General features: G+C 42.0%; 2 protein-coding genes and 1 long non-coding RNA gene across 9 annotated transcripts; 2 read left to right on the top strand and 1 right to left on the bottom strand.

The window, feature by feature from the left end:
- Positions 1 to 171: 171 nt before the first annotated feature.
- On the bottom strand, positions 172 to 13,473 carry LOC131134872 (scaffold protein ILK). Of its 2 annotated transcripts, XR_013627940.1 has the most exons (14): positions 13,224 to 13,473; positions 11,009 to 11,235; positions 6,547 to 6,712; positions 5,800 to 5,895; positions 5,625 to 5,721; positions 5,456 to 5,539; positions 5,236 to 5,321; positions 5,047 to 5,156; positions 4,733 to 4,860; positions 2,890 to 3,011; positions 2,248 to 2,347; positions 1,774 to 1,904; positions 1,023 to 1,227; positions 172 to 925 (listed from the first exon to the last, which is right to left on the bottom strand). XR_013627940.1 is itself a non-coding variant. In XM_058080539.2 (13 exons), the coding sequence occupies exons 2-13, from the start codon at positions 11,095 to 11,097 to the stop codon at positions 1,078 to 1,080; spliced, it is 1,359 nt and encodes a 452-aa protein (XP_057936522.1). In that variant the 5' UTR covers positions 11,098 to 11,235; positions 13,224 to 13,468; the 3' UTR covers positions 172 to 1,077. The 2 variants fall into 2 exon arrangements, 1 of the variants encoding a protein (XP_057936522.1); XM_058080539.2 differs by having other exon boundaries at positions 172 to 1,227; positions 13,224 to 13,468.
- A 229-nt stretch (positions 13,474 to 13,702) lies between these two features.
- Positions 13,703 to 19,095, top strand: rrp8 (ribosomal RNA processing 8). The gene is made up of 8 exons (XM_058080537.2): positions 13,703 to 13,915; positions 13,998 to 14,103; positions 14,290 to 14,536; positions 14,600 to 15,362; positions 15,470 to 15,599; positions 15,677 to 15,783; positions 15,842 to 15,938; positions 18,783 to 19,095. The coding sequence occupies exons 2-8, from the start codon at positions 14,011 to 14,013 to the stop codon at positions 18,894 to 18,896; spliced, it is 1,551 nt and encodes a 516-aa protein (XP_057936520.2). The 5' UTR covers positions 13,703 to 13,915; positions 13,998 to 14,010; the 3' UTR covers positions 18,897 to 19,095.
- A 2,099-nt stretch (positions 19,096 to 21,194) lies between these two features.
- LOC131134660 (uncharacterized) lies at positions 21,195 to 24,356 on the top strand. 6 transcript variants are annotated; one of them, XR_013627901.1, is made up of 3 exons: positions 21,195 to 21,236; positions 23,734 to 23,896; positions 24,129 to 24,356. It is a non-coding gene; the product is annotated as an uncharacterized LOC131134660 (long non-coding RNA). The 6 variants fall into 6 exon arrangements; XR_013627902.1 differs by lacking the exon at positions 21,195 to 21,236 and adding an exon at positions 21,295 to 21,381; XR_013627903.1 differs by lacking the exon at positions 21,195 to 21,236 and adding an exon at positions 21,627 to 21,693.
- The last annotated feature ends 2,789 nt before the right edge of the window (positions 24,357 to 27,145 follow it).

Here is a 27,145-nt window from a genome sequence, read left to right as displayed (position 1 = left end):
CATGAGTCAAATATCACCTATATAAGAGTGCTTTGCTGTTTCTAAGCAGCAACTCATTATCAGACAGGACTACTCAGCAGGGATGATGACCTCCATCATACTATGAATTTATATAGATATGACCATAATCAGTATTTTAGCTTTAATTAATGAAAACACACACCAACAAAATCCACACATCTTTTCATTTTAATATAATTTCATATATATTTATATATAAATACATACATTTGTAAAGATTGCTGTAGATTTTGGCTTCAACAACCTGTGATTGGGCACAAACGAGCAAAGCTGGTGGCGGGCAGAAGGATGAATGAGATTGATGAGTGGGGCAATGAATGAAAGTCAGAAAATAAGCTGTAAAAGACAGAATATTATCATAAAAAGTCAAGAAACAATAATGATGCTGCAAATATATGTGTTGATTTACAGTCTGGGACACAGGGTTGCATGTTTGCCACAATTCAACATTTAAAATAACACGTCTCTTCTTAGGCACTTTTGAATTGATGTTGTACAACTAAAAGACGTCAACGACATAATTAAGATATGCACATTTAGGCTACATTTTTTGGAAATGGGGTGTTAAGTAAAAATAGTGTATTCCAATTTAAAAATACAAAGAGCAAATAAGAAATCTGTAACTCATTGAAAAAGAAACACAATTATTATATGATGTACAAGAAACACTTGGGATTGGACAGCTTTACACATCACAGAAGTCTGCTGGAAATGGTGACAGGTCTGGAAAAGACCTGCTTTGGGGTAGTATGTTCCATGGCACAGGTTTCCAGCATAAATGGACCATTCCGATCCAACTAAAACCCACTGAGGTGATGCGTGGTGTTGCCCTCCACAGGTTATATATTCAGTCTGTAAGATTACAGTCAACATGATGTAGAGTCTTGCTGAGCTCCTGAGAAGACTGCATCAGCAATGAGGACAAAAAAAACACACACTGAAAAAGAAAATACACTGCTGCTCAATGCTGCGGTAAGAAAAAAAAAGGTTTAAGGCAATACCGGCAAGCGCCAACATCTGCGGTAAGATGTCCACGACACATGGAGGGGCTTTCTTTTACTTGTCCTGCATTTTTTCCAGAATGGGCACAATCATGTCAAATTTGGGTCTCTTGGCCGGGTCCTCGTTCATGCATATCTTCATCAGTTTGCAGATGTGGGGGGAAATGCCAGGAGGAATTGTGGGCCTCAAGCCTTCCAAGGCCACCTGAAGGGCAACATAGACCAGGATAAGTGTGGTTGCAAACTGTAATAGAATAGTCTCAAACTAGCGTTGGGTCAAAAAAAAAAACTTGACATTAACAGCTGTGGCTGTAGGCAACCTCATTATGTACTTCGATGTAGTCCAAAATGTCACTCCATGTAGTTCAAGTACCATGATCCCCCAGTAGCTTTATCTATCTCGGTATGCGATTTATAAGGTGGGTTGTGTAACTTTTTAAAGGTGCTACTGCAAAAACTCTAGTCAAAGATCTGCTATAATAGGAGTCTGATAAGGATCTAATGCAAAAGACACAGTTTAAAGATCCCTTGTTGACAGGAGCCCTGCTGTTATAAAGGGGCACTCGCTTTGCTGCTCCTGCATTGTGCAAAATACTTGTTAAAAATACCCATGTGGTCAAAAAGAATGTTTTCTTTCCACTTTCTCAAGCACTCAAAGTCATTATTAAAGTTAAACCTGTTACATATGATTTGGGGGAAAAAAAACCCAGACAGTGTGTCTGGACCCAGGATTCCACTTGTCTTTTCTAACCTTCATGCCAATCTCCATGTTGGAGAGGTCTGCAAAAGGCACCTCCCTGGTCACCAGCTCCCACAGCAGCACAGCGAAGCTCCACATGTCTGCTGACCGTCGGTTGATCTCTTCTGGCTTTTTCTGCAGGGCTGACAACCAACAAGAGCAAGCGTGCAGCATTAGAATCATGCAAGTGGCACAAATGGGCATGCCTAATTTTTGGGTAAATTGGTGAATTATCAACAGTTCTTTCCAGAAGCCCCAAAATGTCACACCGCAATGACATTTTTGCGCATCTGTGTCTTATCAAAGCATTATTCTCATCTCAATTCCACTCTGCTTTCTTTCTAATCAGTTTAGATAAGACACAGTGCTTCTCTGGAGATGGAGATTTTATTTTGTTTACAGAGACCACCCCTTCTCACCCCCCCAGATCCCATCATTCTCACTCCAGCTGTCACTTTTGATCTGCGCGGTAATGGTGACACGTACCCTCAGGGGCGACCCAAGCAGGCGAGTACATCCTGCCGGGACACTGAAAGCTGAACTTGACGTCCGCCATGCTGATCCTGGCTGTCATGTCTTCATCTATCTGTGGAGACACACCAATAAAGATGTCACTCCTGTCCTGAGTGAGAGGGACATTCCATCCCTGCAGGACATCCTTATTAGATACACTATATGGACAAAAATATTGGGACAATATACCTCCAATAAGAGAAAATTGAAGAAAATGTTGAGTTGCAGTTAAAACATATTCCACTCTTCGGGGAAGACTCTCTATAAGATGGTGGACTTCCTCCACAACTATTTCATCCAAGCATGCCTTTATGGTCCTTGCCTTAAGATATGGGAATGGGAATGGAAGGGAACCTTCCCAAACTGTTCCCATTATGTTGGATAATTGTCCAAATTATCTTGTAGGGCTAAGTAGTAGCTCAGGGCCTACTGAACTATTAATACATGGCCCCAACACAAAACACCAAAAATCTCATGCATTTCAATACAAAAGTGGATTAAAGCATAGTTTTACATTGCTCAATCCAGCTAGAAAGTTGATCAATTGCAGTTCCAACAAATGCAATCATTGTCCATAATTTGTGTACATTGATGCATGAAAAGAGAGCTTCTCACCATGATGCTCTTGCTGTTAAGGTAGTGGCGAGGGATCATGGGTTCAAGCGTGTGCAAGAAGGCCATCCCGCAGGCGATGTCCAGAGCAAACTTCACTGCCTGCGTCTGGTCCACCACAAAGTCTGACACCAGGATGAAGCACAAACGTCACAAAAAGAAAGAGGCATTGAGACATACACTAAAGTCTCGTTATATCGATATCGGTTAAAACGAATTACTACTTATTACGATACTATTTTCATTTCCCGGCAAATTTCTAGTCTTTTATGATATAATTAGCTCCGTTAGTAGATACACGGTTATTATGATAATCCGGTTACTAGGATGCCCTTTTCATCTCCCGCCAGCCAATTTGGTCTGCTTATATTGATACAAAAGCAGCTTAAATCAATCTTTGCTTAAGGATTTCAATACCAAAAAAGACCACGGCGAACGGCTGCTTCCAGTCAACTTTATTTTTCACACTTCCACCACCAGAGTGCAGCACACACAGCGGAAAACACCCGTCCCTCGCGCCTACCCCTCCGGGTGGCAACACCTTACCTATAAAACACCCGTCCCTCGCGCCTACCCCTCCGGGTGGCAACATCTTACCTATCGATAGTTCCGGGGTGAATTATGTCCCGGTAACCGGTAATCACTACAGCGTAAGTTTATTTTTATTTACTGTAGTATAAAATTTATTGTAGTACAAAAGCATGCTAGATACGCAATCCATGAACTCAAGGAGAAAATTACATGCCATATCAAAGATCCGCCCACTTTTAATGCAGTTCGGCGCAGGATCGGATATATGGATAGTCCGGTTATATCGGTGTTTTTTCCGACTCCCGAGAATATCGATATAACGAGACTTTACTGTATTTACTTAAACATATTCAGTGCACAGCCGCATCCCCACAAAGTTGTAGATCTGTGGTATAAAAAAAATATATTTTTTTCTCCTCTGAAAATAGGTAATCTTTTTCCCAGCTGAAAACACATCTCATTCTCCCCAAGTTGGTAATAATTTATAAATATGTGATAGTAAAGCATAATATGTACAGCATAATAATACAGCATGAAGCATGCAAGATGGCGGCGCGCTGTGTGGCAAGGGAAGCGCTACCTTCTACAGTCAACTTTCTTACAACTCTGCTTCAAAACCTGCAGTGAGGTGAACACAAGTTAATATATGATCGTATATCATTACTGGAATTAGGCAAGCAGCGTGGATTGTGCAGACACGGCTTGAAGGAACGCCTTCTCCGACGGCTAACCCGGACGACCAAGCGAGCAGGCTACCAGCCAGTTGCCGTTTTTGGGCGGCTCCACAGCAAATAGAAGTGCTGCTCTAGCACCGGCCTGACGACCAAGTTAAAGGAATGATAGGGACTTCAAATCTAGTTGTTCTATCAATCATCTTTCAGTATCATTCATTTGTGTCAAGTATGTAGATATTTTAATCAGGTAAAATGTGTTTTCGTAAGCGTATGAAGCCTTTCTAGGTCTTAAACCTGCATTGTGTTGATATGCATTTAGCTTGTTAGTTTCTGAGTCGCGAATGAACAGTGGCACTTGAAGAGAGATGGGGAGGTTTCTCAGGCTAAATCTAATATAATAATTACAGTCTCTATTGATTTTTTGCAAAAGTTCATCCATCCAAATGAGGAGAACATTTGGATGGCGTCTCGATGCAGCAGCATGAACCAGCCTTAATTAAGATGGAGCGTCAAAAATAGACATTTGTCTGGGTTTACTTGCTATTCACAGGTGATGTCGGAAAGAAAGCATTTACTGTACAGACAGTGAGCAAATAATGTGTGGGACAACAAGAGACTATAAATGTGTGAAAAGTACTCACTGGTGCCCTCATGCAGCACGTTGTAGAGGGAGCCATAAGGCATCCAGTGTGTGATGATGATGGGGTGAGGGGCGGGAGGAGACTGACATGCTCCCAACATGGGTAGGACATTCGGGTGGGAAAAAATCCTGGGGTGGGGCAGCAAGGATGAGGACGAGGAGGAAGACAGACCCGAGACAGGTTTTGACATCAACAGGAGTGTGAGACACAACCGCAGTGAAACTAAACAAAACTCAGTTTGGTTGAACAACAGACAAATGGGTGATCACAGGAGAAGAGATCACAGAATGAGAAAATAGACTTGAGATGAGAACCTGAGTTTGGGATACTCCTCGTTGAAGTCTCTGCTTTTCCTCGTGGTCCAGTCGCGAACTTTTAGCACTTTGACCACAATCTCGTTTCCTTGCCAGCGCCCTTGCCACAACTAGATAACAACAGATTAAGTCATATTCCATTCAGATGATTTTTATTTAAAAAAAAATGAATCATTAGTGTAACTGTACCTCTCCAGACTGGTTCTCATTTATTCTAGCAAGGAGAGAGAGCTGTTTATAGTCAATGCCTGCATGTTTGTTCAAAGTGCCGTTGCCTAGAAACACGCAAATAAAACATGCTTAAGTGACAAGTAAAGTCATTTAAGAAATGAATTATTCATGTGGCAATGGACAAAACATTATTCCAAAGTGGGTGGGAAAAAAATATATAAAGAAGCAGTGGACTCACGGGGTCGAGTTCTGGTGGTGCCTTTCCAAAAGGTGTCCTTAAAGGGAATTTTGGTCAAGTTTTGTCCCATTTTCTCAGCTTTTTCTGTGTGAAAGGGGGAAAAATGAGCACCCAGAAGCGAACAGGAGAAATTACTTGAACTACCAAGTGGTGGATTTGATGTCGATACCTCTGAGGAGCTCCCGCAGATGAGGTTTGGCTTTATCTAGAGGAGTTTCCCCATATTTGTTACAGATGCTCACCTGACCCCCATTGTTCACCAGATCCTAAGTCAAGAAAAAAATGTGGTTCAGGACATTTAACCGACAGCCTTCCCCCTGGACGCCACAGGGGGGCGCACTAACCTCGGCCACTAAGTCTTGGCCCCAGAAACAGGCGTAATGCAGTGGTGTGTTCCCGTGTTCGTTGGCTGCATTGGTGTCTGCTTTGCACTGAATCAGCTACAAAACAAACACAAAGGATTAAACGCTGAAGAGGACAGGTAGAGTTTGTTTGGGTTGCACACGCACACAGCAAAGCCGGAAGAGAACAGCAACACAAGAGGCTTGCTGAGACCGCAGCCTAGTGAGACATGCCCAATATTAAACTGCATATCTGTCTAGCAGCATTTCTAATTCTGACACCCTGCAGCAGTTCTATCTCATACCATGGCACATCTGAGACGAACAAGCCCAGCCAACAATACCACCAACCTGACAGATTATGACGGGTTCTGATGCAGACGGCAGAACAGTGTTCAGCAATAAATCTTTTTTATTTTGCAGACACGCCGAGTTCTGCACACAACTAACTGCGTAACTACAACAAAAAACCAAAATGTTTAGTAGAGCTGTTGTTGGACATCTTTCTGACACAAGGTAGTTTCAAGTCGTCAGCACTTCAGCATGAGCAATAAGCAACTTTACATGAACAAGTTACAAAGTGCTTCGTTCATGTTGATGTGTGCAAGAACAGACAAGACAATGGATGACACTCGAGGTTTCACAATACCTATGATGCAACCCAAAAAGACATCAATAATTAGGCAAGGCTGCATCACATTAAGGTTGAAGTCTGACTCCATGTGTGACCCAATGTTTACATAACTGTACCTTGCCCACAATATCCCGGTGCCCGTGGCTGGCAGCCAGGTGCAGGGGCGTGTCGTCCCCGCGGTTCATGACGTTGATGCGGGCGCCTCTCATGATGAGCATGTCCACCACACTGGAGCGGCCCTCCCTGCAGGCCCAGTGCAGAGGACTGAAGCCGTGGTCATCCCTACAGTGGAAAGACATTGACATTTGGTTTTAATACTATCTTCCATTCACTCGTGTGCAAAGCTGGGTCAAAAAATTGCTATGGATCAAAATAACGAAAAGCTTATAGAAATGACAAAACAATTGCAGGTGCTACCTTGTCGGAACGTTTGTTTCCTTGCAGTATACCTCTTTTTGAGTGTTCAGTGGAGGAATATTGATGCTTTTTAAATGCAATGATTTAAAAAAAGGTCCATGGAATCTCAGGTGAGAAAAATACCACCAAGGTACATTCTTGTTTTGGAAGCCCGAATTTCTTTCCACAATCCATCACGAATACGGTCCAATCCATCATACTTTGCTGTGAGCCACAGCAGAAAATCAAATGACATGTGTGAATGCCCTTGGCAGCATCAAGATGATCTGAAAGTTTTTACAAGGAGCAACGTCACAAGTGGTTATTCTGACAAACACAATCTCTTTTGATTTATTGTATTACAAATAGCTGGACAGAGAGCCTATCCTCTTCATTGAGCGGCACCGTCAGCGACATGTGCAGCACAGCAAGCCTTGTGTCAGCCAAAGAGTGATGGTGTACTGGCAGAGTCAATCAGGGTGGATCATAAAACATCAGCCAGGTCATTGGTTGCAGTCCTTATAAGGACAGTGAGCAAGACTGCACAAGCCTGTGCTCCATCTGCTCTGTGTCATTTATTCATCTCTCTGCTGGCTGTGGTCTCCTCCCCGCCATTGTTATCCACTACCTCATCTTCTCCTCTGACTCTTTTTTTGGACGCCCCTCCAAAATGACAAGTCCGCATGCAGCACAAAGGATGTCCCGAGTACTGAAGAAGCATTATGTAGGAATCTGAACCCTCCGCCCCCACCGCCCATTCACTGGCTTGTGTTAACACGTCTTTCATGGCTCCAAATCCCACAAACACAGACCCTCTCAGTCCCACGACACAAGCCTATCAGTGCATCGAGGGGGAGCATTTCCTGTCTGAGCAAAAGGCCAAACCCTAAAAACTAATTAGTCCAACTTTACGAGGGCACAATCCCAGTAGAATCACTTTAAGGGTGGAAGTCTGGTGCGAGCTCAGACAATACATAATATACTGTACGGTAGTCCCAACCATGTCTGTCTGACAAGGCAATATTATTCCACCCCAGGCCTGCAGATGTCAGCAAAGCTGATTTACTGATCATAAACAAACTCAAAATACACATTCATTATTCAATAAATAAATTAGGAATGTTCAGTCTTAAATTTTGGCATGCTGGGGGGGACAGAGAGAAGCTCTCTGGTTTCTTGTGTGCATTCCTACTCAGCGAGGACTTTTATGGAGTGGATTTTCTCTTTAAAGCAAGGCTTCATCCGCACACCCCAAATGCAGTGCTGGCTGAGCCCCCCTCCTTGCTGGCTGTGATCATTTATTTCAGGCACTTTCACCTGCCAACAGCCCTCAGTCTGGCAGACGCAAAAGCCAGAAAATGAGCCCTGCACATCAATGCCAGCTCTTCAAACAAGAAAATGACTTCATAACATGGGATGATTCATTTTTATTTATATATAATAATCCCCTACGCTAAACATTTCAAATGGCTGACCCAAAGGGGGAAAAAAAACACTAATTTGAGCTCATTCATACAACGTGTCAACAGGAGTTATGGCCACTACTAAAAGTCTGCTTACTGCCGCCCTGACAAAGGGAGTTATATATAAAATCCCTATTCACCCTGTAAACTTCCCACCTTCCCAAACAAGGAGGCTCCCTCTTCACACCACTCTGCCTGCGTAGCTACTGGAAGTAGATATTTTTAGCTAATAAAGTCAAGAGCTAAGTCTGTGATTTAGCTGTTAAGCCAGAAGAAAACAAGCAGCTAGAGCTAGCCCGCTGCTCTCTTTGAGGCAAAACACCACGCCACCCTGCCAGTGGGGGGTACTTAAAGGTCAGGGGTGGCCGCCGCTGCCTCCTGGCTCGTTAGCGATGCCAGACCGCAATCCTTGAGTGCAGCAGCTGAAGACATATCAACAAGAGGGGGAAAGGTATAATTAACTCTTTCAATCTTGGAGGGAACACAGAGGTGCAAAGCACTGAGACAGGAATGTTGAAAAAGCTAAATTGGAGGAGGGGGGATGTATTGTGCATTCCTGTCACTGTGATACACAAACACATACATGCTAAGAGTGTCTGTCCCGACACACTTAACTCCCTACAGTCTGGCCCACCATAATAATCCTCCTGAGATGCTGGGTTGCTGTGCGATATTCCTTGTAAGGAGATCCAGCATTCCACTACTACGCTTCCACAGGGGCGTTGCATCAGCGTAAACAATCCGTGAAGTATTTCACTTAGAGATGAAGATAAAGTCTTGGAGGTTGAGCCCAAGCTGTTGCGGGAGCTTCTGGCTGGTTAAAATTTCTACTATACAATACATTATTCCAATTATTTGAGCCACGTGGACATTAAATAACAGCCCTATGGTCATCTTTGTTCTTTCTTTACACCACATTGCTGTAATGTGCAGGATACAGGATCAGTGGCAATGGCTTTAAGCCATGCAAGATAGCAATCTCACAAGTTAGCCTCCAATTACTTTATTTTAAACTTAAACAAATTCAGACTAGGTGGGGAAGATGGGCAATGTATGACACCGAAAACCTACCACTTCCACACAGAATGAGAGGAGAACATGCCATAGATGAAGGTAATGTAATGTAAAGTCCTGTCTCATCCATCTTTTGTCTCATACTTACACCTTGTGACCAAAATACTGCATACTTGTCTTTCAATATTTTTTACTAATACTGGGCCATACTCAACCGCAGTGATCATTGATTAATTAATCAAGTTTTTTAAAACGGCCATAGAGTGAAGGAGCGATGTTGAAACCACGATGTAGCAAGGGATGACTGTTTGCATGCTTTGTGCTGATATCGGATGAGAGTAATATCGATATTGGCCCATAATCAAGGCTGCAATATCAGTATTGTATCGGAAACGACACTCCTACTATACAGGTAGACAGAACAGAAGATATACGAGGTCTGATCAATTTGACTCCTATTATGAATAAAAGCATATTTTTGATTCGAGAAAAAAAAACTCAACTTCTGTGACATTTGACAGAATATTTTTTCCCAAAATATACAAACTGTACACTCCCAGGAGTGTTTGCCTTTAAATGTTGCTCTGGATTGTAAACTTATACTCAAAGTCACAAACGACTGCAGCGTGGATGGAAAAGTGAAAAGTGCTCCAGTCGCCAGAGACCATATATCAGCCAGAGAGGGGGGGTAGGAGGAGCCTGACATGATGCACTTGGCTAATGGAAAAGTCACCCGTGGGGATGATTATTATATCCACAGACATTTGCTGCTGTAGAGCATATTTGCTTTATCAAGGGAATTATTAGCAGAGGAAAGAAAAGACAAAAAAGAGAAGTATTGCATCTGCTGAGTTGGCGGCATGAGTTTGATGGTATTAGTTGCTGCTCGAATTCAGCCAGCACGTAGCTCAAAAAATACATGAACCTTGATGAGGGCGTTCTGATCCTCAAAGTATGTTTCATATGAGCGTTCATGTGTCAGTCACTACAAGAAAATGGCTCCATTTCTCTATTCAGTCAGTCCCGTGCAGACGCTGAATGTAATTGGGAGGCCTGCTAAGCACCAGCGTAGTGAGCTTCCTGTGCAGGCGTCACGCTTTTGAAGCATTATGCTGGCATTCAGGACGTATAAACACGCGCTTCCGAGGATATGGGTTCAATCCCCGGCCAGCATCCCTCAGGGGACAAACAAACAGGCTTCTTGCAGCAAATAGTCCAAGTTCAGGTTTACTAATGGTGTGAGGAAGGGACTGTGACCCAACTGTGGTGAATTCTACCATCATACTGACAGTATAAACCACTACTCAACTAAATTGGTGCTTAACTATTGCACCTATTTTGTAGATAACGTCTTCGCAGTGCTTCACATTTGTACTTTTACTTAGAAAATGGCTAATATAGTAATAAATGTACATACATTACTATTAAAGATCATACATGGCAGGAGCTGTTTTATGGACATCCTGCATAAAAGCTATTGAAAGATCATCAATATGGTGGCGGTGCTTCCTGTTTAAAGTACCTGCTGTAGAAACACTAAAAGATATTTTATGACACTCTGGTGTTTTAAAAAATCTGCTGCAAAAATATTGTCATTCCCAGGTTTTCAAGCAAACTCGCAGGCAGTTCTGCAGTCATTCCGAGGCCACATTTGGCCCACAGGTCGCCAGCTGAATGGGCCTGGTGTAGACTATGTAAAACTCACCCTTGGTTTAGGTCATTTTCTGTGTTGTCCAACCACAAGCGCACGGCCACCGCGTTGCCTTCTCGACACTGCGTGAAGATGTCATCCATCTCGGATGCCGTACTCAGATTTTAAGACAGGTGATGGGGGTAGGTTTTAGCCAGCGGAGGTGGTGGCGCGCATCCGTCCCTCACCCAAAATAGTGAGGGACACGATTGCAAAGCCTTGGGGGTGGCACTCACAAAACCCTGAAACATAAAAAATTGTGTTAAGGAAACAAATACAAAATTGTGTTGTGTTGCTAATATGGCAGCATCTAAGCTACTAAGAAAGAAATCACTGAGGAATTCAGGACAAGTGTGTCACACTTAGATGGACGTGCACACCCGCACACTCATAAAGCTGACTCACAACGCATGCTGTACACCCAGTGGAACCTTCATTCGGTATACCTACACAATGTAATGAGATTAAAATGTCTAACAAATACAATAATGCATTATTATGGTGTGTACAACCGTACAGCTGCTCTTATGTATCTATAAATAGACCCAATAGAAAACAACTTTGTGGTTTCACATTAATAAATAAATCATGCTATTTCATGGCTGAACACAGCCTATAATTACTCAAAAATATGCATATTTAAACAAAAGTTAAATAAATACAAAAATTAAAAGATAAAATGGCTAAATTAGCTAAAACACAAAGAGACATTCAGAAGACACATTCAAATGCGCTGATCAACGGTAGTATTCTACACTATTCAGTAGGTGCCAGTGCTGTCAATAATGTTGCGGTAATGTTCGGTGAGGCACATAAGGACCAGACTTGATCGCCAAAACAGGACAGGTCTCTGAAAGGAAGTAATTTATAGTGACACATACACAATAAATTAAATTATTAATTTACTCTTATTTTGGTTACTATATTTGGTAATATGAGTATAAAGGTGATTATAGGGGTGTTACTTCATTTCTGGAGGGCTCTAAGAGTGTTAAATAAACAGATTTAGAAGGTCGTGAGCAAGTTTCCCATGCTTTAACTCCAAAACATTTGCTTTATAAATAGGAATCCTACTTTGCAGAAATTTACTTACATTACAGTCGGGTTTGGAACCAATTATCAGAGATAAAAAAAGGATTCAAGTAACTACAATGCTGTTTTTACAAGCATTTATTAAGCTGCGAGGGGATTATAATTTTACCACAGTGGGAGGTTATATAAAAGAGTATTGTGTTTCCTATTATTGATTCCTAAGTTCAAGGCCTTCACAGTACTGTATCCCACAATACCAGCAAACCACACACACACGAAAAAAATCAGCCATAATTTGAGGATCTCCCCTATGGACTACAGTTTGTTTGTTGATGCGTTTAGCATCCTACCAAAGAAACAAATATTTGCAGGTTGCAGCTTATTTGTATGTTATATCTAACATAACATGCCAAGCTCACAAATATGTGTAGAATAACTGAGGTTACAGTAGAATAAGCACATTATCATTGAAAATAGCTCTACCCTGTCTTGTCTGTTGATGTAAAACAAAGTAGTTTACACCTTAAGAACACTATCCTACAATTCCAGCACAAATTTAGGCATTTTATGTAACTTTTAACTGTTGTGTTTGTTTACCCTTCCAGGGTTTTCTCCAACGACAAAAAAATATTTGACGGTTGCAATGGGAGGACTTGTGACTAAAACTTGGAAGTGCCATTGTAGTTTTGATCATTGCAACTGCAGCATTTTGTATAGCGACAACTAGACACAACACAGGCGATTTCTGTGATAAAAGTCAATCGTTGATTGACTTGTGTGTCACATGTAAAATCGCCAAGTTTACAAATAGTTGCAGAATAACGAAGGCAACGTTCAAATAAGCAAATTATTATTGAAAATAACAGCAATGTGTTTGCTAGGGAGTAGTTTATACTTTTAACATTGTATCGCTGGTTAGCAAAGCTGCTATGAACGCTTCTCGCTGAGACACAAATATATATTCAACTTTATCGCGTTGCTGGTTCTCTACACGTCCTCCCCCACCTTAGACGACAAAAGTAAACATCCAGGCTGGAGTAAAACAGCTTAATGGCAACACAAATGTCCATTTTGGCAGCTTTAGCTAGCTAGCAAGCAAGCTAACCAACATTCTTGAGCGAGCGTCTCTCATTGGGGTAAAGAGCGAACAACGGCTTTGTGGTTTAATGAACACAATACATGAATGAATCAAACTTACCAGATATATTAAGATGAAGTAGCCGCAAGAGACGGTAAGTACGGTGTCCCAGTGTCTTCAAGCAGTGTGGACAGTGCCTACGTCCACACCCTCACCGCCGTAAGGACGTGGTGGTCCTGCAGCGGACTGGGGAGAAGAAACGTTACGCCCCCCACAGGTGCCATGGCGCACTGCAGCTAATATTACAATACCTCAGGGGATGGATTTTGGATGAAGTTATTTACATGTACATCCATCCATTTTCTATGCCGATTATCCTCATTAGAGTCGCGGGGGTATGCTGGGGCCTATCCCACTTCGAAGGGAGAGGCCGGGTACACCCGAGATTGGTCAACAGCCAAACGCAGGTTATTTATTATTGAAGTTTTTCTTGTGACAAAAATAGAGCTATACATTATTTATATTCGAAATATTTCATGACACCAAAAATTTTATTTTTATTCATTTTATATTTGCAGTTTTAACTGCCGCAAACATCACTTCCGTGGTTCTTGCTGATGTCATCAACATGCGCCGCTGTTTTGCTTCCAGTTCCATGTGTATGAACATTTCGCGACTTAAACGTGGTCAATGGAAGTCACCTAAATAACTTTAAAATAAAATTGTATTAACCGCTGTTAAACAAAGCCAGGCCAGAACATTTGAGAGCAACAAAATCTGCGGTTTGGAGCGAGTGTGGGCTCGTTTTACCGGTGAGTAAATACCCTGAACTTGAGCTTATCTAGCATAAAAATAAGTGTTACAGTATACTGTTATTGTTGTGATTTTTTGCAGAGTTTTGGAAAGCATGTTTAATGAGGATGAGGGCTGGAATGATGCCGCAGACATCCTGTGTGTAAAGTCTCTGCCAAAGAAGCCAAAGACCAGCGCCAATGTAAATGTATGCGTTCATTACTCTTTTGCATATTATTAGTGCCACGGGTTCATTAATGGACATACTAATTAATGATAATGTAAGTAACATTATAGCATAAATAATCAAAACCAGAAACACTGTCGCTGCAAACATTAGGTTTGTTATTACTGATTAGCAATACAGTTTTGTGTGTTTGCATCTTTTATATAGTCCAAAAGTGTTGGAAAGAAGAGTCTCCTGCGGACACTGCAGACGCTGGGATCAGTACCAGAGTGGATGGGCGATGACGGTGGCCATCTGCCTGACAGCGACAGCGACAGAGAGACCGAAGCCACCACGCCTCATGCAAAGACAAAGAAAAAAAGAAGGAAAAGGACAAAACAAGCCACAACAAAAGGAGAGCAGAAAGCTGACGTGGATGTCAAGGAGGAGAAAATTGTAATCAAAAAGAAAATTGGTGAGTACTTGATTGAAGGCAGATGTATTATTTTGTTTTTACTGACATATTATGTTCCCGAAGTGGTCCCTAAGGGTTTAACCACACCTGCAGGCCAGGGGAAGGGCAGAGAGACAAACACATTGGAAAAACAAGCAGGGGAAGCACAGAAACTAAGCAGGCAGCAGTGGAAAAACAAAATGAAGAACAAGAAGAATTGTAAAAACAAATACCGACCCAATAAGCCTGAAGAGGAAGTAAAGGCAGCAAATAAACCGCCGCTAACGACAGGCTTATGCATCAGCAACGACAAAAAGTATAACCAACCTGAACTGCAGGATGAGAAAAAGTCCAAAAAGCCCCAGAAGAGGAAAAACCCTGACAAGGACATAGAGACATTACAGAGAAAAACAGCCAAAAAAGAGGCAATCATCAACAACAATGAAAAAACTGTCAACGGATCTAAAAAGGAAGCAGACAAGTCCAAGATTGTGCAAAAACCCGAAATGTGCAAAGCAGAGAGGCTGAAACGTGAGCATCTTCGGAAACTTCTCCAGCACTGTGAAACAGAGCAGGAAGAAGAAAAAGCAGCAGAGGCGGCGGTGGCGTCTGAGGAGGCCAAACACAAACGCTCCGCCTCCTTCCGCTCCCGCATGGAGCAGCGCTTGGAGTCGGCCCGCTTCCGCTACGTCAACGAGGTCCTGTACAGCAGCACCAGCGGCGAGGCCACGCGCATGTTCCAGCAGGATCCGGAGGCCTTCTGGGTCTACCACCGGGGCTACATGGCGCAGGTGCAGAGGTGGCCCACCAACCCCGTGGACGCCATCATTGCGTATATTCGCCAAAAGTGAGCTGCACCTCCTCGTTATATGCTGTATCACACCTTCATTTCTTAATCATGATTTGGAGTGCATGAGAAAGTGGAAAGCCACAATGCTCTTTTATTCGTTTCAGACCTTCCTCGCTAGTGGTGGCAGACTTTGGCTGCGGCGACTGTAAGATAGGACGCAGCGTCAAGAACAAAGTGCACAGCTTCGACTTGGCGGCGACCTGCGATCTGGTCACCGTGTGCGACATGGCCAACGTGAGTGTGTGCGATGCTCATGTGTGTCCGCTGCCATGTGTGCATGCGTCCAACATCCACTCATTTCCTTCCTGCAGGTCCCGCTGGATGACAGCTCGGTGGATATCGTCGTCTTCTGCCTGTCGCTCATGGGAACCAACCTGTCGGATTTCCTGGTGGAAGCCAACCGTGTCTTGAAACAAGGGTAAAGCTCGTTGGTGCTGCATGTGTGTGCGTGGGTGAGTAACCACTGCTTCTCGTAGGGGCGTGCTGAGCATAGCCGAGGTGGCGAGCAGGTTCGACAACGTCAGGAGCTTCATCAACGCTCTGGCCAAGCTGGGATTCAAGATGGTTTCCAAGGTAAGGAAACAAGCACGAGATTTGCACCACACATGAAGACAAAAGCAGAGTTTGACCACAATAATGAATGTCATGTGATTCATTGGTTCCAGTCACATTTGAACATCCGCTGTCATTCCAGTTAGCCACTGTATAATACTCCAATAATAGAACTCAAATAATGTCCAACGACACTGTAATTTAATACACACACTGTACTTACTACACACATGGACAAAATTGTTGGTACCCCTCAGTTAAAGAACGAAAATCCCACAATTCTCACTGAAATTACTTGAAACAAAAGTAACAATAAATAAAAACATTTTGAGAATTCAATCGTTGATTAACATAATTATTTAAAAAAAAACGAAATAATGAAACAGGCCTGGACAAATGATGGTACCCATGACTTAATATTTTGTTGCACAATCTTTTGAGGAGATCACTGCAATTAAACGATTTGTTTAAGTTAGAGGTCTACACGGAGCGGCTGGCCCCACGGCTGGCCGGACTACTCGGCTAACGGGCGGGGCGGGCTGAAGAAATCTCAAGAACATGGCCACGGCTGTGGCCACGGCTATGGAAAACGAATATAAAAATATATTGATAGCCTCATTTGTTTCTTGAAAGGTCACCTATATTGTCCATAATCCTTCCTTATATCATCTTTTTCACACAATTTATACTATCTTGAGCTGAAAAGAGGTAATTTAATTTTTGCGCTTGTTCGGCCGGCTGACGGCTGGCCGCTCAAATCTCACCACGGTTGTGGTTGTCATGCCATGGCTGTGGGGCGGGGCGGCCAAGGAAAAGCACAGCCGTGTAGACCTCTAGTTTAACTGTCAATGAGCCTTCTGCACCTGTCAAGAGGTATTTTGGGACGCTCCTGGGGAGCAAACTGCTCCAGTTGTTTCAGGTTAGACGGGTGTCTTCTCCACATGGCATGTTTCAGCTCCTTCCACAGATGTTTGGGATTCAGATCTGGGATCATAGACGGCCACTTCGGAATAGTCCAACGCTTTTCTCTTAGCCATTCTTGGGTGCTTTGGCTGTGTTTTGGATCGTTGTCCTGTTGAAAGACCCAAGACCTGCGACTGAGACCAGGCTTTCTGACACTTGGCAGCATATTTCTCTCCAGAATGCCTTGATGGTCTTGAGATTTTATTGTACCTTCACAACTTCAAGACCCCCTGTGCCAGATGCAGCAAAGCAGCCCCAAAACATGACTGAGCCTCCTCCATGTTTCACAGTAGGCACAGTGTTCTTTTCTTCGTAGGCTTGATTGCTCCCATGAAGTCAACTCAAACAACGACCAATGGTGTGGTCAAACACTGATGTACCCTGGCCTTTAATTCACTTCACCTTTAATTTCTTTGGAGGTTGTTCTGGGCTCTTTGGATACAATTCCAACTATCCGTCTTTTCTATTTCTCATCAATTTTCCTCTTGCGACCACGTCCAGGGAGGTTGGCTACTGTCCCGTGGACCTTAGACTTCTGAATAATATGTGCCACTGTTGTCACAGGAACTTGAAGCTGCTTGGAGATGGTCTTATAGCCTTTACCCTTCAGATGTTTGTCTATCATTTTCTTTCCAATGTGCTGGGACAATTCTTGCCTTCGCTTTCTGTTGTCCATGTTCAGTGTGGTACACATCTTGTCACCAAACGGAACAGCGACTATTTGTTACCGTTTAAGTTGGCGGACTTAAATGAGTTTGAAGACCCCTATGATGTCAATTAAAGGACACACATGAGATAATCATGTGACTTTGGTCAAATTGTTTTCAATCTTTTTGAAGCGGTACCATCATTTTTGTCCAGGCCTGTTTCATTAGTTTATTTATTTTTAATAATTATGTTAATCAACCATTCAAAAGTGATGGCTGATTTTGATTGTTTCATTTTCAATAAATCCTTATTTATTGTTACTTTTGTAAATTTCAAGTGATTTCAGTAAGAATTGTGGGATTTTCGTTCTTTAACTGAGGGGCACCAACAATTTTGTCCACGTGTGTATGTACTACTTCGTCATATGATGTATTATCATCACACTAATCCCCTTTTCCAAGGCTGGTATCCTAGTATACCCCCTAAAAAGGCTCCTGAGAGTGTACTTACTTTTTCTTTAGTATACACAGGTATACCCTTTTAAAAAAGTAACACTGTGGTTCCCAAAGAGGGCTACGCGTGCCCCCAGTGGTACGTCAATTGTCATAGGGGGTTACATGAATAAAACACGAAAAACAATTGGCGCCCAACACTCAAAGTGACGAGTGTGCTTGAACGCCTCACAGTGCACAGCAGGAAGGAGACAGAGCGGCAAGTTCTCTTGCTCTGTGTGCATCATATCAACAGATAAGTCATTCTGAATGATGACTTTGTGCATTAAGAAGGATTCATCTTGAAGATGTCATTTCTATTAGTGTTCCCATTCATCCCTGCACGGCCCCAGGGGTTACCACCTGGTGCTGTCATGGACAGTTGAGGCTTTATTCTTGGTTGTAGTATGTATTTTTGTATTTTAGATACTATTAAGAAGGGAGTAGTGGTTCTTTATTGGGACACCATGGAAAGATTCCAGTCAGATCAGCAAATACAGCCACTCATGCCCAAAAAGGTTATATTTCCAAAAGCAACCGCCTGTTGCTCAGACAACCAGAAGACAACTATGTAATGGATGAACCAATGAATTATGTTCAATATTTCCAGTGAATTAACATCATGAAGTTGATGTTTTTCAAGTGTGCAGGAGTAGGCGGGACATAGGTTCAGGTCAAATGTCTGAAGGGGTACGTGACTGTAAAAGTTTGGGCACCACTGATTTAACACAAGCGGGGGTTGTTTTTTGTTTTTGTTTTTTAGGACACAGAGAACAGTCATTTCTACTCGTTTGAATTCACCAAGACGAGCAACGCTCCAGAGAAGTTCAAGAAACTCGGACTGCAGCTGAAGGCCTGCTTGTACAAGAAGAGATGAAGCAGATATTTACCATTTACACACAGTTTGCTTTTGTCAATGTTTTAGCATTTTTGCTAAATGTTTATTTTTTTAAGTCTGTAAAATGTACACCATCATTAAAAGATACACATTTTAAAAAGAATTTTAAAAATTATTTGTAATTCCATTTACTGTTACTGTATTTTTTCTTATTCTAATAATTATTATAAAATATAAATTAGAACTATAAAATAGATTAAACTATAGTAAAATGAATAATTTGTCATAATTTGTCTCATGTTTTGTGTCTTCTGATTATCTGTGTGTGTTGCTGAAAAAAATACAAAAAAAAAACCATTTTCAATGCACTGTACAGTAATTCCTTGTTTGTAGCGGGATGTTGGTTCCACACCCGACCGTATTAAGTGATTTTTACAAGTAGGATTCCATATTTATAAATGTAACATTTTCCTAGTTACAACAAATAAAACCGGTTTACAGTCTGGTGGTGACTGTTTTTAACATTATTAGAGCCCTCTTGGTATTAGATAGCACCCCATAAAGTCACCCTTATACTCTTATTACCCAATACAGTAGACATAAGAAAAACTACAATAGACATAGCTATAACGCAGACTGAGGCATTAGCGTTGCCCACTGTTTTTGTGTACAGTGGACTTTGTGTGCTGGCTATTGTGTTATCAATTACTGACACCTAGTGACCAATGTAGAATACTACATATGTCTTTGAATGTATGATTTAGCCATTTTTATTATTGAATGCTTAATTTGTGAGAAGAATATGTACACTTTGAATAGTCAGAATAGAATGCTTTTCACTGTTACTATGTCAGCAGTCCTCATGCTTTACCACAAGGGGGCGGAGTAACACCGCTGCATCCTCGCAAGGGCCACATAGACGCAGATTTAAGTTAGTTAAAAAATGGATTCGATTTAAATGGATCGTGATATGAAAAGGTAGCTGAGATGTACTACACAAAATCAAATACAAACACACCACAAATTAAACACATAATTATCTTCATAAAGGCAACTTTCGATACATATGATGCAAAGACAAATCCGGACACTAGATGGCGGTATAAACTAATTTAGGATAACCGGTGACGTCACAAGAGAAAGCACGTCATGACCTTCTGACATCATAATGGCCTGCTGATGTCCCACAGCTCACGTTGGGTCCCCAAAATAACCTGAAATGACCTCAAGGGAGTCATGTAGCATTCTTCCTGTTCAGACTGACTTTCCCAAATAAGTCCCGGCACGCAAGGTCCACACTTTACAATCTAAAACATACAACAAATAGTAAAGATGACAACAATGGTGATGTAATATAAAAAGCTCAGATACCTCCTCCAGGTTGCTTGCTGCTAGGCAGAATTCATGTGGCATCATCGCTGAATGTACTCCTAATAAACACTGCAGAGATGTTATATGGAAAGTTCTTGCAATGGAGAAAAAACCCATAAAGCATCATGCACAAACCCCACATCAGTACTAACCGACGTGTGTGACTCACTCAGTTGCGTTTCCAGCACAAAACCCAACAAAAGATAAGAGTTATGAGCCTTTTTTGTATAGTCGTGGTCCAATGTCAGCGTGAATTTCACCACAAGGGGTAGCTTCCAGTGTTTTTTTTTTTTTTTTTTGCAACATGACCCTTCTGATAGCAGGGACGCGTGTTTTAGGGGGAATACTGCTGTGGTGACACACGTGTGAGCTTTAGCCACACTCCTTCCTGTTTGTAACTGACTTCTTGTCGGTCACCTTATGTGTGATGACTCGTTTTGCATGGCACAGATTGTGAACTGATACTTCCACATGTTGTTAATCAAGAGTTACACACTACGACTACACACTAAACAATTTCATTTTAAATAGTGTTTAAAAAAACAGGAACAGGAAAGGATTGCCAGTGTGATTTTGTCGCTAGTGGTCATTTGTAGCTATTGGACTACTTCTTGGTTTACGGCAATGATAAGACTGTACTACTTTTGGATTTGGGGGCAGGCGGGATACTTCCATTGTGACACAAAAAGTTCAAACAATGAGTCACCATGTTGTTGATTGCGTGTTTGCGCCACAGACGAACCATATAGTAGAATAAAATTGCATGTGTATTATATACACAAATGAATATGATAAAGCTGCTACTCCTACTTCCTGGTATCCTGCTACTCCTACTTCCTGGTTAACTGCTACTCCTACTTCCTGGTTACCTGCTACTCCTACTTCCTGGTTAGCTGCTACTCCTACTTCCTGGTTAGCTGATACTCCTACTTCCTAGTTAGCTGCTACTCATACTTCCTGGTTAGCTGTTACTCCTACTTCCTGGTTAGCTGATACTCCTACTTCCTGGTTAGCTACTACTCCTACTACTTGGTTAGCTAACTACTTCTACTTCCTGGTTAGCTGCTACTCCTACTTCCTTGTTAGCTGCTACTCCTACTACTTGGTTAGCCCCTACTCCTACTTCATGGTTAGCCACTACTCCTACTTCCTGGTTAGCTACTACTCCTACTTCCTGGTTTGCAGCTACTCCTACTTCCTGGTTAGCTGCTACTCCTACTTTCTGGTTAGCTGATACTCCTACTACTTGGTTAACTTCTACTCCTACTTCCTGGTTAGCTGCTACTCCTACTTCCTGGTTAGCTGCTACTCCTACTTCTTGGTTAGCCGCTACTCCTACTTCCTGGTTAGCCGCTACTCCTACTACTTGGTTAGCCGCTACTCCTACTTCCTGGTTAGCTGCTACTCCTACTTCCTGGTTAGCTGCTACTCCTACTTCCTGGTTAGCAACTACACCTACTATTTGGTTAGCTGCTACTCCTACTTCCTGGTTAGCTGCTACTCCTACTTCTTGGTTAGCTACTACTCCTACTTCCTGGTTAGCCGCTACTCCTACTACTTGGTTAGCCGCTACTTCTACTTCCTGGTTAGCCGCTACTCTTACTCCCTGGTTAGCTGCTACTCCTACTTCCTGGTTAGCTGCTACTCCTACTTCCTGGTTAGCTGATACTCCTACTTCCTGATTAACCGCTACTCCTGCTTCCTGGTTAGCTACTATCCTACTTCCTTGTTAGCTGCTACTCCTACTTCCCGGTTAGCTGCTACACATTTGCACCAAAATGTTAAATTTGACTTACAGGAAAGGTCTATTACAGTAACGTACCCCGTTACAGTAACGTAGCCACACCCCCTTTGCCTTTCCTGAAAAGATTGTGATTGGTTCTTTCATTTGGATGCCATTTTGGTTCCTATAGATTACAGTTTGTTGTTTCTGATGCAACTGTAATGATTCATCAGTAGTTTCAAGGCAAGAGGAATATATCATGATAAAAATGATGGAACATAAATATACTTAATAGGAGCCGTCATTAGAAAAGTCAATAAAGGAAGGCCCCATGAAGGTGAAAGTGTTTGTTTGGGCTGGTAACGTTGCATCCCTCAAACAAGACCGCCAGAGACCACCCAGTGCTTCGTTCCTGCTCGCTACACATCCTCTCCTTTAATAGTTTTTTTTTTTATATTATTATTTTTCAAGGCTTAATGTCTTTTCCAGCAAATTAAGAAGAGCACAGGCCTGTTTTGGATCAGAACAACGAGGCAAATGTTAGCAAAACACAGCTGTTAATGGGCTTGTGCTTGGGTTTTGGACTCTGGAGCTTATCACCTGTTCCATCTGTTGGCTGGGGGCCCTGCTGAGGCTGACAGCATACGTCTGGCCCACACAAGCCCAGGCAGGACCATTAGAACCCCAGTCCATTATGGAGCACATCAACAGCTCTTCCTAATGAAGGAAGTGACACTTCCTAATAGCTGACAAATGATTAAAGACAGCTAATGAAGTGTTGATTTAAGAAGATGACATCTTTTAACGGTGGGACCATTGTTACTATCTCGTAATGATTACAGAAGCACAGAGCAAGAATCGGCGTGGTTCTAAGGGGAATCTGACACTGAGTGGCCAAAGACGCTGTGCTCAAAGGTCTATAGCATGGTAGCTGGGTGTTTTACACCATTCTTTGGCAGTGGGGTTTTTTGGGTGTCTGAGCAAGAATCCTCTTGGTTTTGAAGGGTGTCAAACTCCAGGCGGGCTGAGGACGGTCAAGAATGTGCCATCTTTGTTTCTGCTCCTCAGGAAAATCCCAAATTTCAACTGATCATCTTCTAACTTTTAATTATTATTGTTTAGTTTCAGAATTCCAGCCTGTATGATTTTGAAAGATATCATACTCAAGAAATTAGCGGTCAAAGATTTCAATAATGTACTCTACTCTAGCTACTGTGGTTTCTTTAATGAAAGAAATTTTATTGAATTTAATTTAAAAAAAAATTACTTTAAGTGTCCGGGGTTGAGATCAAACGCACACCCTCTCGCTTAAAAAGTAGCAGCTGTAGCATTACACCTCTAGGTTCTGTAGGTAATTTCTGAAATGTCTGAATGTCCGATAATTATCGGTACTGATATCGGTATGTGATTTTTTCTCCCGATCATGAAAACCGATAAAAAAAATACAACCCATATGTGTTCATTCCACCACAGGCCATGCCATATGCCATTTTACATATATCGGTAAATTGATATATATTTATATATATCATATATTGGGAAATTGAGAGTTGGACAATGTCAGTTTTGGGCAAAAACGTCAATATCGGACATCCCTAATTTCTACTATTTCTTATTACCTTATAATCTTATTATCAGCTGCTGGTGTCAAATTACTCGCTGACCTGGTGCGTTATACCTCACGGCTGCATCATTTGCAGGCCCTAAACGAGGCCCTTGATGTTTTATCGGTCACAATATTCAACAGATCGCCATCCAACGTTCATGTATTGCTATTGCTAGGTGTCGGAGCGAGAAACCTGTTGATTTTGGAGGATATCTGTCAGAAGACAGCAGAGGAAGCTGAGGTCAAAGGCTAATCCACATCCCAACAAGTCAGAAATTTCAGCTGATCTTCCCCCATTCAGGAGCAAGAAGTGCAAGATGCTTGAGGTCAGGCTCAAAGGTAATCTGTAGCTAATTGTCCAATCCATTCCCAGAGCCTACACACACACACACACACACGCACACACACACATCTGCAGCACTTTTCTGACTCATATTTTCCCAAACTTGCGCACCCTGCAAAGCCTCATGGGAGCAGCAACGTGCACTTGGAGGCCATCCACGAGGAGTTCTCCTTATTGTTGGCCAAAAAGCATTTTATTTATTTACTTTTTTGTTTTGTTCTGTTTCAGGAGGCTCCAACAGTGGAGAAACCTCACCGCAGACAGGATGGAAGGCACGTCATCGTGGCCAGTTATTGCGTCGCCGTAGCAACAGGAAACAAAAGCATGGCGACTGCTCAACCGAACGAAGCATTTTCTCCATGAGTCACAACTATTTCTTTTCGAGTCATGACCCAGAATAAAAGATGATGTGTGAAGACCCTTTTCACGCTTAATGTGGTCATTAAGTACATTTAAATAAAGTGTAATATTGCTCATTAGTTGCTGACTTCGCATGTTGCGTCCTTAAATCAATGCTTTCTTTTGCACGGCCTGATTTACGACCTGTCACTGTGCGCGTGGAGTGGCCTGCGTTGGCGGCGGAGCTCTGCTGAGTCATGATGCTGGAGGTGGCCGTAACATTAGGTACACCTGCACAATCCAATACAAGCGTTCCATAGAAAAAGTGTTCAGTTGTGGTTGATACTGACAACAGATTCAACACACCTGAGCAATGCAATTTTGGACCATAATGAGAAGTCATAAGGTCATAAGGTCACAGCGTGAACAAACAAAGCAGAATTGTGTGCACATGTTGTTGTTGTTGTTAGTGTGACGCTAATGGACGTCCACTGTTGTGTTATTTCAACGTCATGAGTACACATCCTCATTGTCTTATTATTTGATGGAGGATCCACGTCCAGTCATCCATAGAAACAATGCGGCTCGCACACAACGTCTCTTGGAAAGGTCAAAAGTTAGGCAACAATCTGCTGAGGACACCCAGAAATGATAGATCTTAAAGCCCACAGGATCCCATGTCCTCCTTTGGTTAGATGTAGCACTTTAAAGAGCCGTACGTGTTTTTTAAACTAAAAATGAATAGTCTCATGGTTATTATTTATGCAGGAAGTACGGTGTTCAGTTTTGCTGACATTGGCACGCTATCTTCTCTTTTTCGTTTGTTGGTCATTTATTCATCAATGTATTATTCTTAAGTGTTCTTGTTCATCTATGGTTTGCGTTGTTGAATATCTCCTTCTAGCCATTTGTTAAGAAATATGTGGACTTTGTTCACCCCTTGGCTGTAATATTTATGGGCCTGCACCACATTATTCCTCAGGCTTATTCAGTCTTCATATACATATACGGCAGGACTAATGCAGGATAAAAAGTGTGAAGAATCCCCACAGGTTGATATCACAGATAGGGCTCCATGGGGGAAAGAGCCCTATTTATATGGCTGGTCTACAAGTACAATGCAAAAGTAGGGACATTTTTCTTGGTCAGTATTGGGGTGAGTATTGGGTCAAAATAAGAAATGTATGCAAAATAAGGACAAACATGTCATTTATCAAAAGGGACAGATTGTCTACAAGCAACCAGTTCTATGTGAAAGCCTGTCTGCACATTCCATATGCTCATTTTAATATGTCCAGGGTTTGGAATATTAAATGTTTGATTTTAGTCATTGGTTCCTCATTATGGCATCATTAGTTCCTCCTCAGTTCTTCATTTGTTCCTCAGTAACTACTCAAAATTCAGATGTCTTAGTCATTAGTTCCTCATTATTTCTTCATTGGTTCCTCAGTAACTACTCTACTTATTAGTTCCTCAGTAATGACTATAAATTAAATATAAATGTAAATGACTATAAATACAAATGTGTTTCAGTCTTTCAGTCAGTTCAGTTCTTTATTAGTTCCTCAGTATGCACCCTAAACAGATGTGTCTTAGTCATTAGTTCTTCTGTAACCACTCTAAACATATGCATCTTTGTCATTAGTTCCTCAGTAACCCCTCTAAACGGATGCATCATTGTCATTAGTTCCTTGGTAACCACTCTAAACTGATGCGTCTTCGGCATCAGTTCATCAGTAACCACTCTAAATGGATGCATCTTTGTCACTAGTTCCTCAGTAACTACTCTAAACAGATGCGTTTTTGTCATTAGTTCCTCAGTAACGCAGCTAAACGGAGGCATCTTTGCCATTAGTTCCTCAGTAACCACTCTAAACAGATGCGCCTTTGTCATTAGTTCCTCAGTAACCACTCTAAACGGATGTGCCTTTGTCATTAGTTCCTCAGTAACCACTCTAAACGGATGTGTCTTTGGCATTAGTTCCTCGGCAACCACTCTAAACTGATGTGTCTTCATCATTAGTTCCTTGGTAACCACTCCAAATGGATGTGTCTTGGATGGAGCAGGCCCTGTCATGATTTCTGCGGGGCCATCTTACCTTAGTCAAAGGACTTGAGGGGATTTTGGATAAATCCCATTATTTGGGACAGGCACTCAGTGGTGTTTATGTAAGTGACATCGCCATCTACTGGTCTGGCATGTAAACTGCAGCCATGTCACTCACTGTATGCTTTTTGGTAGCAGGTGGCAACAAGGTGGAGGACCTCCCAAATCTATTTGAAGGCAGCGGAATAAATAATAAATAATAAATAATAAATAATAAATAATAAATAATAAATAATAAATAATAAATAATAAATAATAAATAATAAATAATAAATAATAAATAATAAATAATAAATAATAAATAATAAATAATAAATAATAAATAATAAATATGCTGTATCAGTTGCTTTGTGCCCAGCAGGCCTCATCATCATTTGTTTGCCCTTGTGGGTTATTGCCAAAATAAATGAGCCAAGCGTGGAGGAAGCTCACACGCTAAGTAATAGCTGACGTATAAAACAGAGTGCAGCATTTTGGGAGCCTTGGGGGGCAGACGCATCTCTCCATGAACTGTTTGAACCACACCACACCTGACATGCAAAATAACACGCCATCGAACGACGTGAATGTGGACTTTAGAGGGCTGTAAAATAAGATAACGTGCTTTTTAGCTCACATGCGTCCCAGGGCAGTCAAGCGTCTCAAAGTGGAACGCTGACAAAGAAAGCACACTTTTTGCTTGCAGCTTCCCGCAGGATGAAGAAAACCTCGCGGGGTCAGTAAAGTACGACGCTCGGTCGCTGCGGATGTTCCCAGAATTTTCCAAGCATGCGGGAGGAACTCCAAAGTTAATATGTCG

This window comes from Doryrhamphus excisus, linkage group LG8 (assembly GCF_037039965.1).
Source record: "Doryrhamphus excisus strain RoL-2023G ecotype Guam linkage group LG8, RoL_Dexc_Guam_v1.1, whole genome shotgun sequence".
Classification (NCBI taxonomy): domain Eukaryota; kingdom Metazoa; phylum Chordata; class Actinopteri; order Syngnathiformes; family Syngnathidae; genus Doryrhamphus; species Doryrhamphus excisus.
This window is presented reverse-complemented; position numbering and strand designations above follow the sequence as displayed.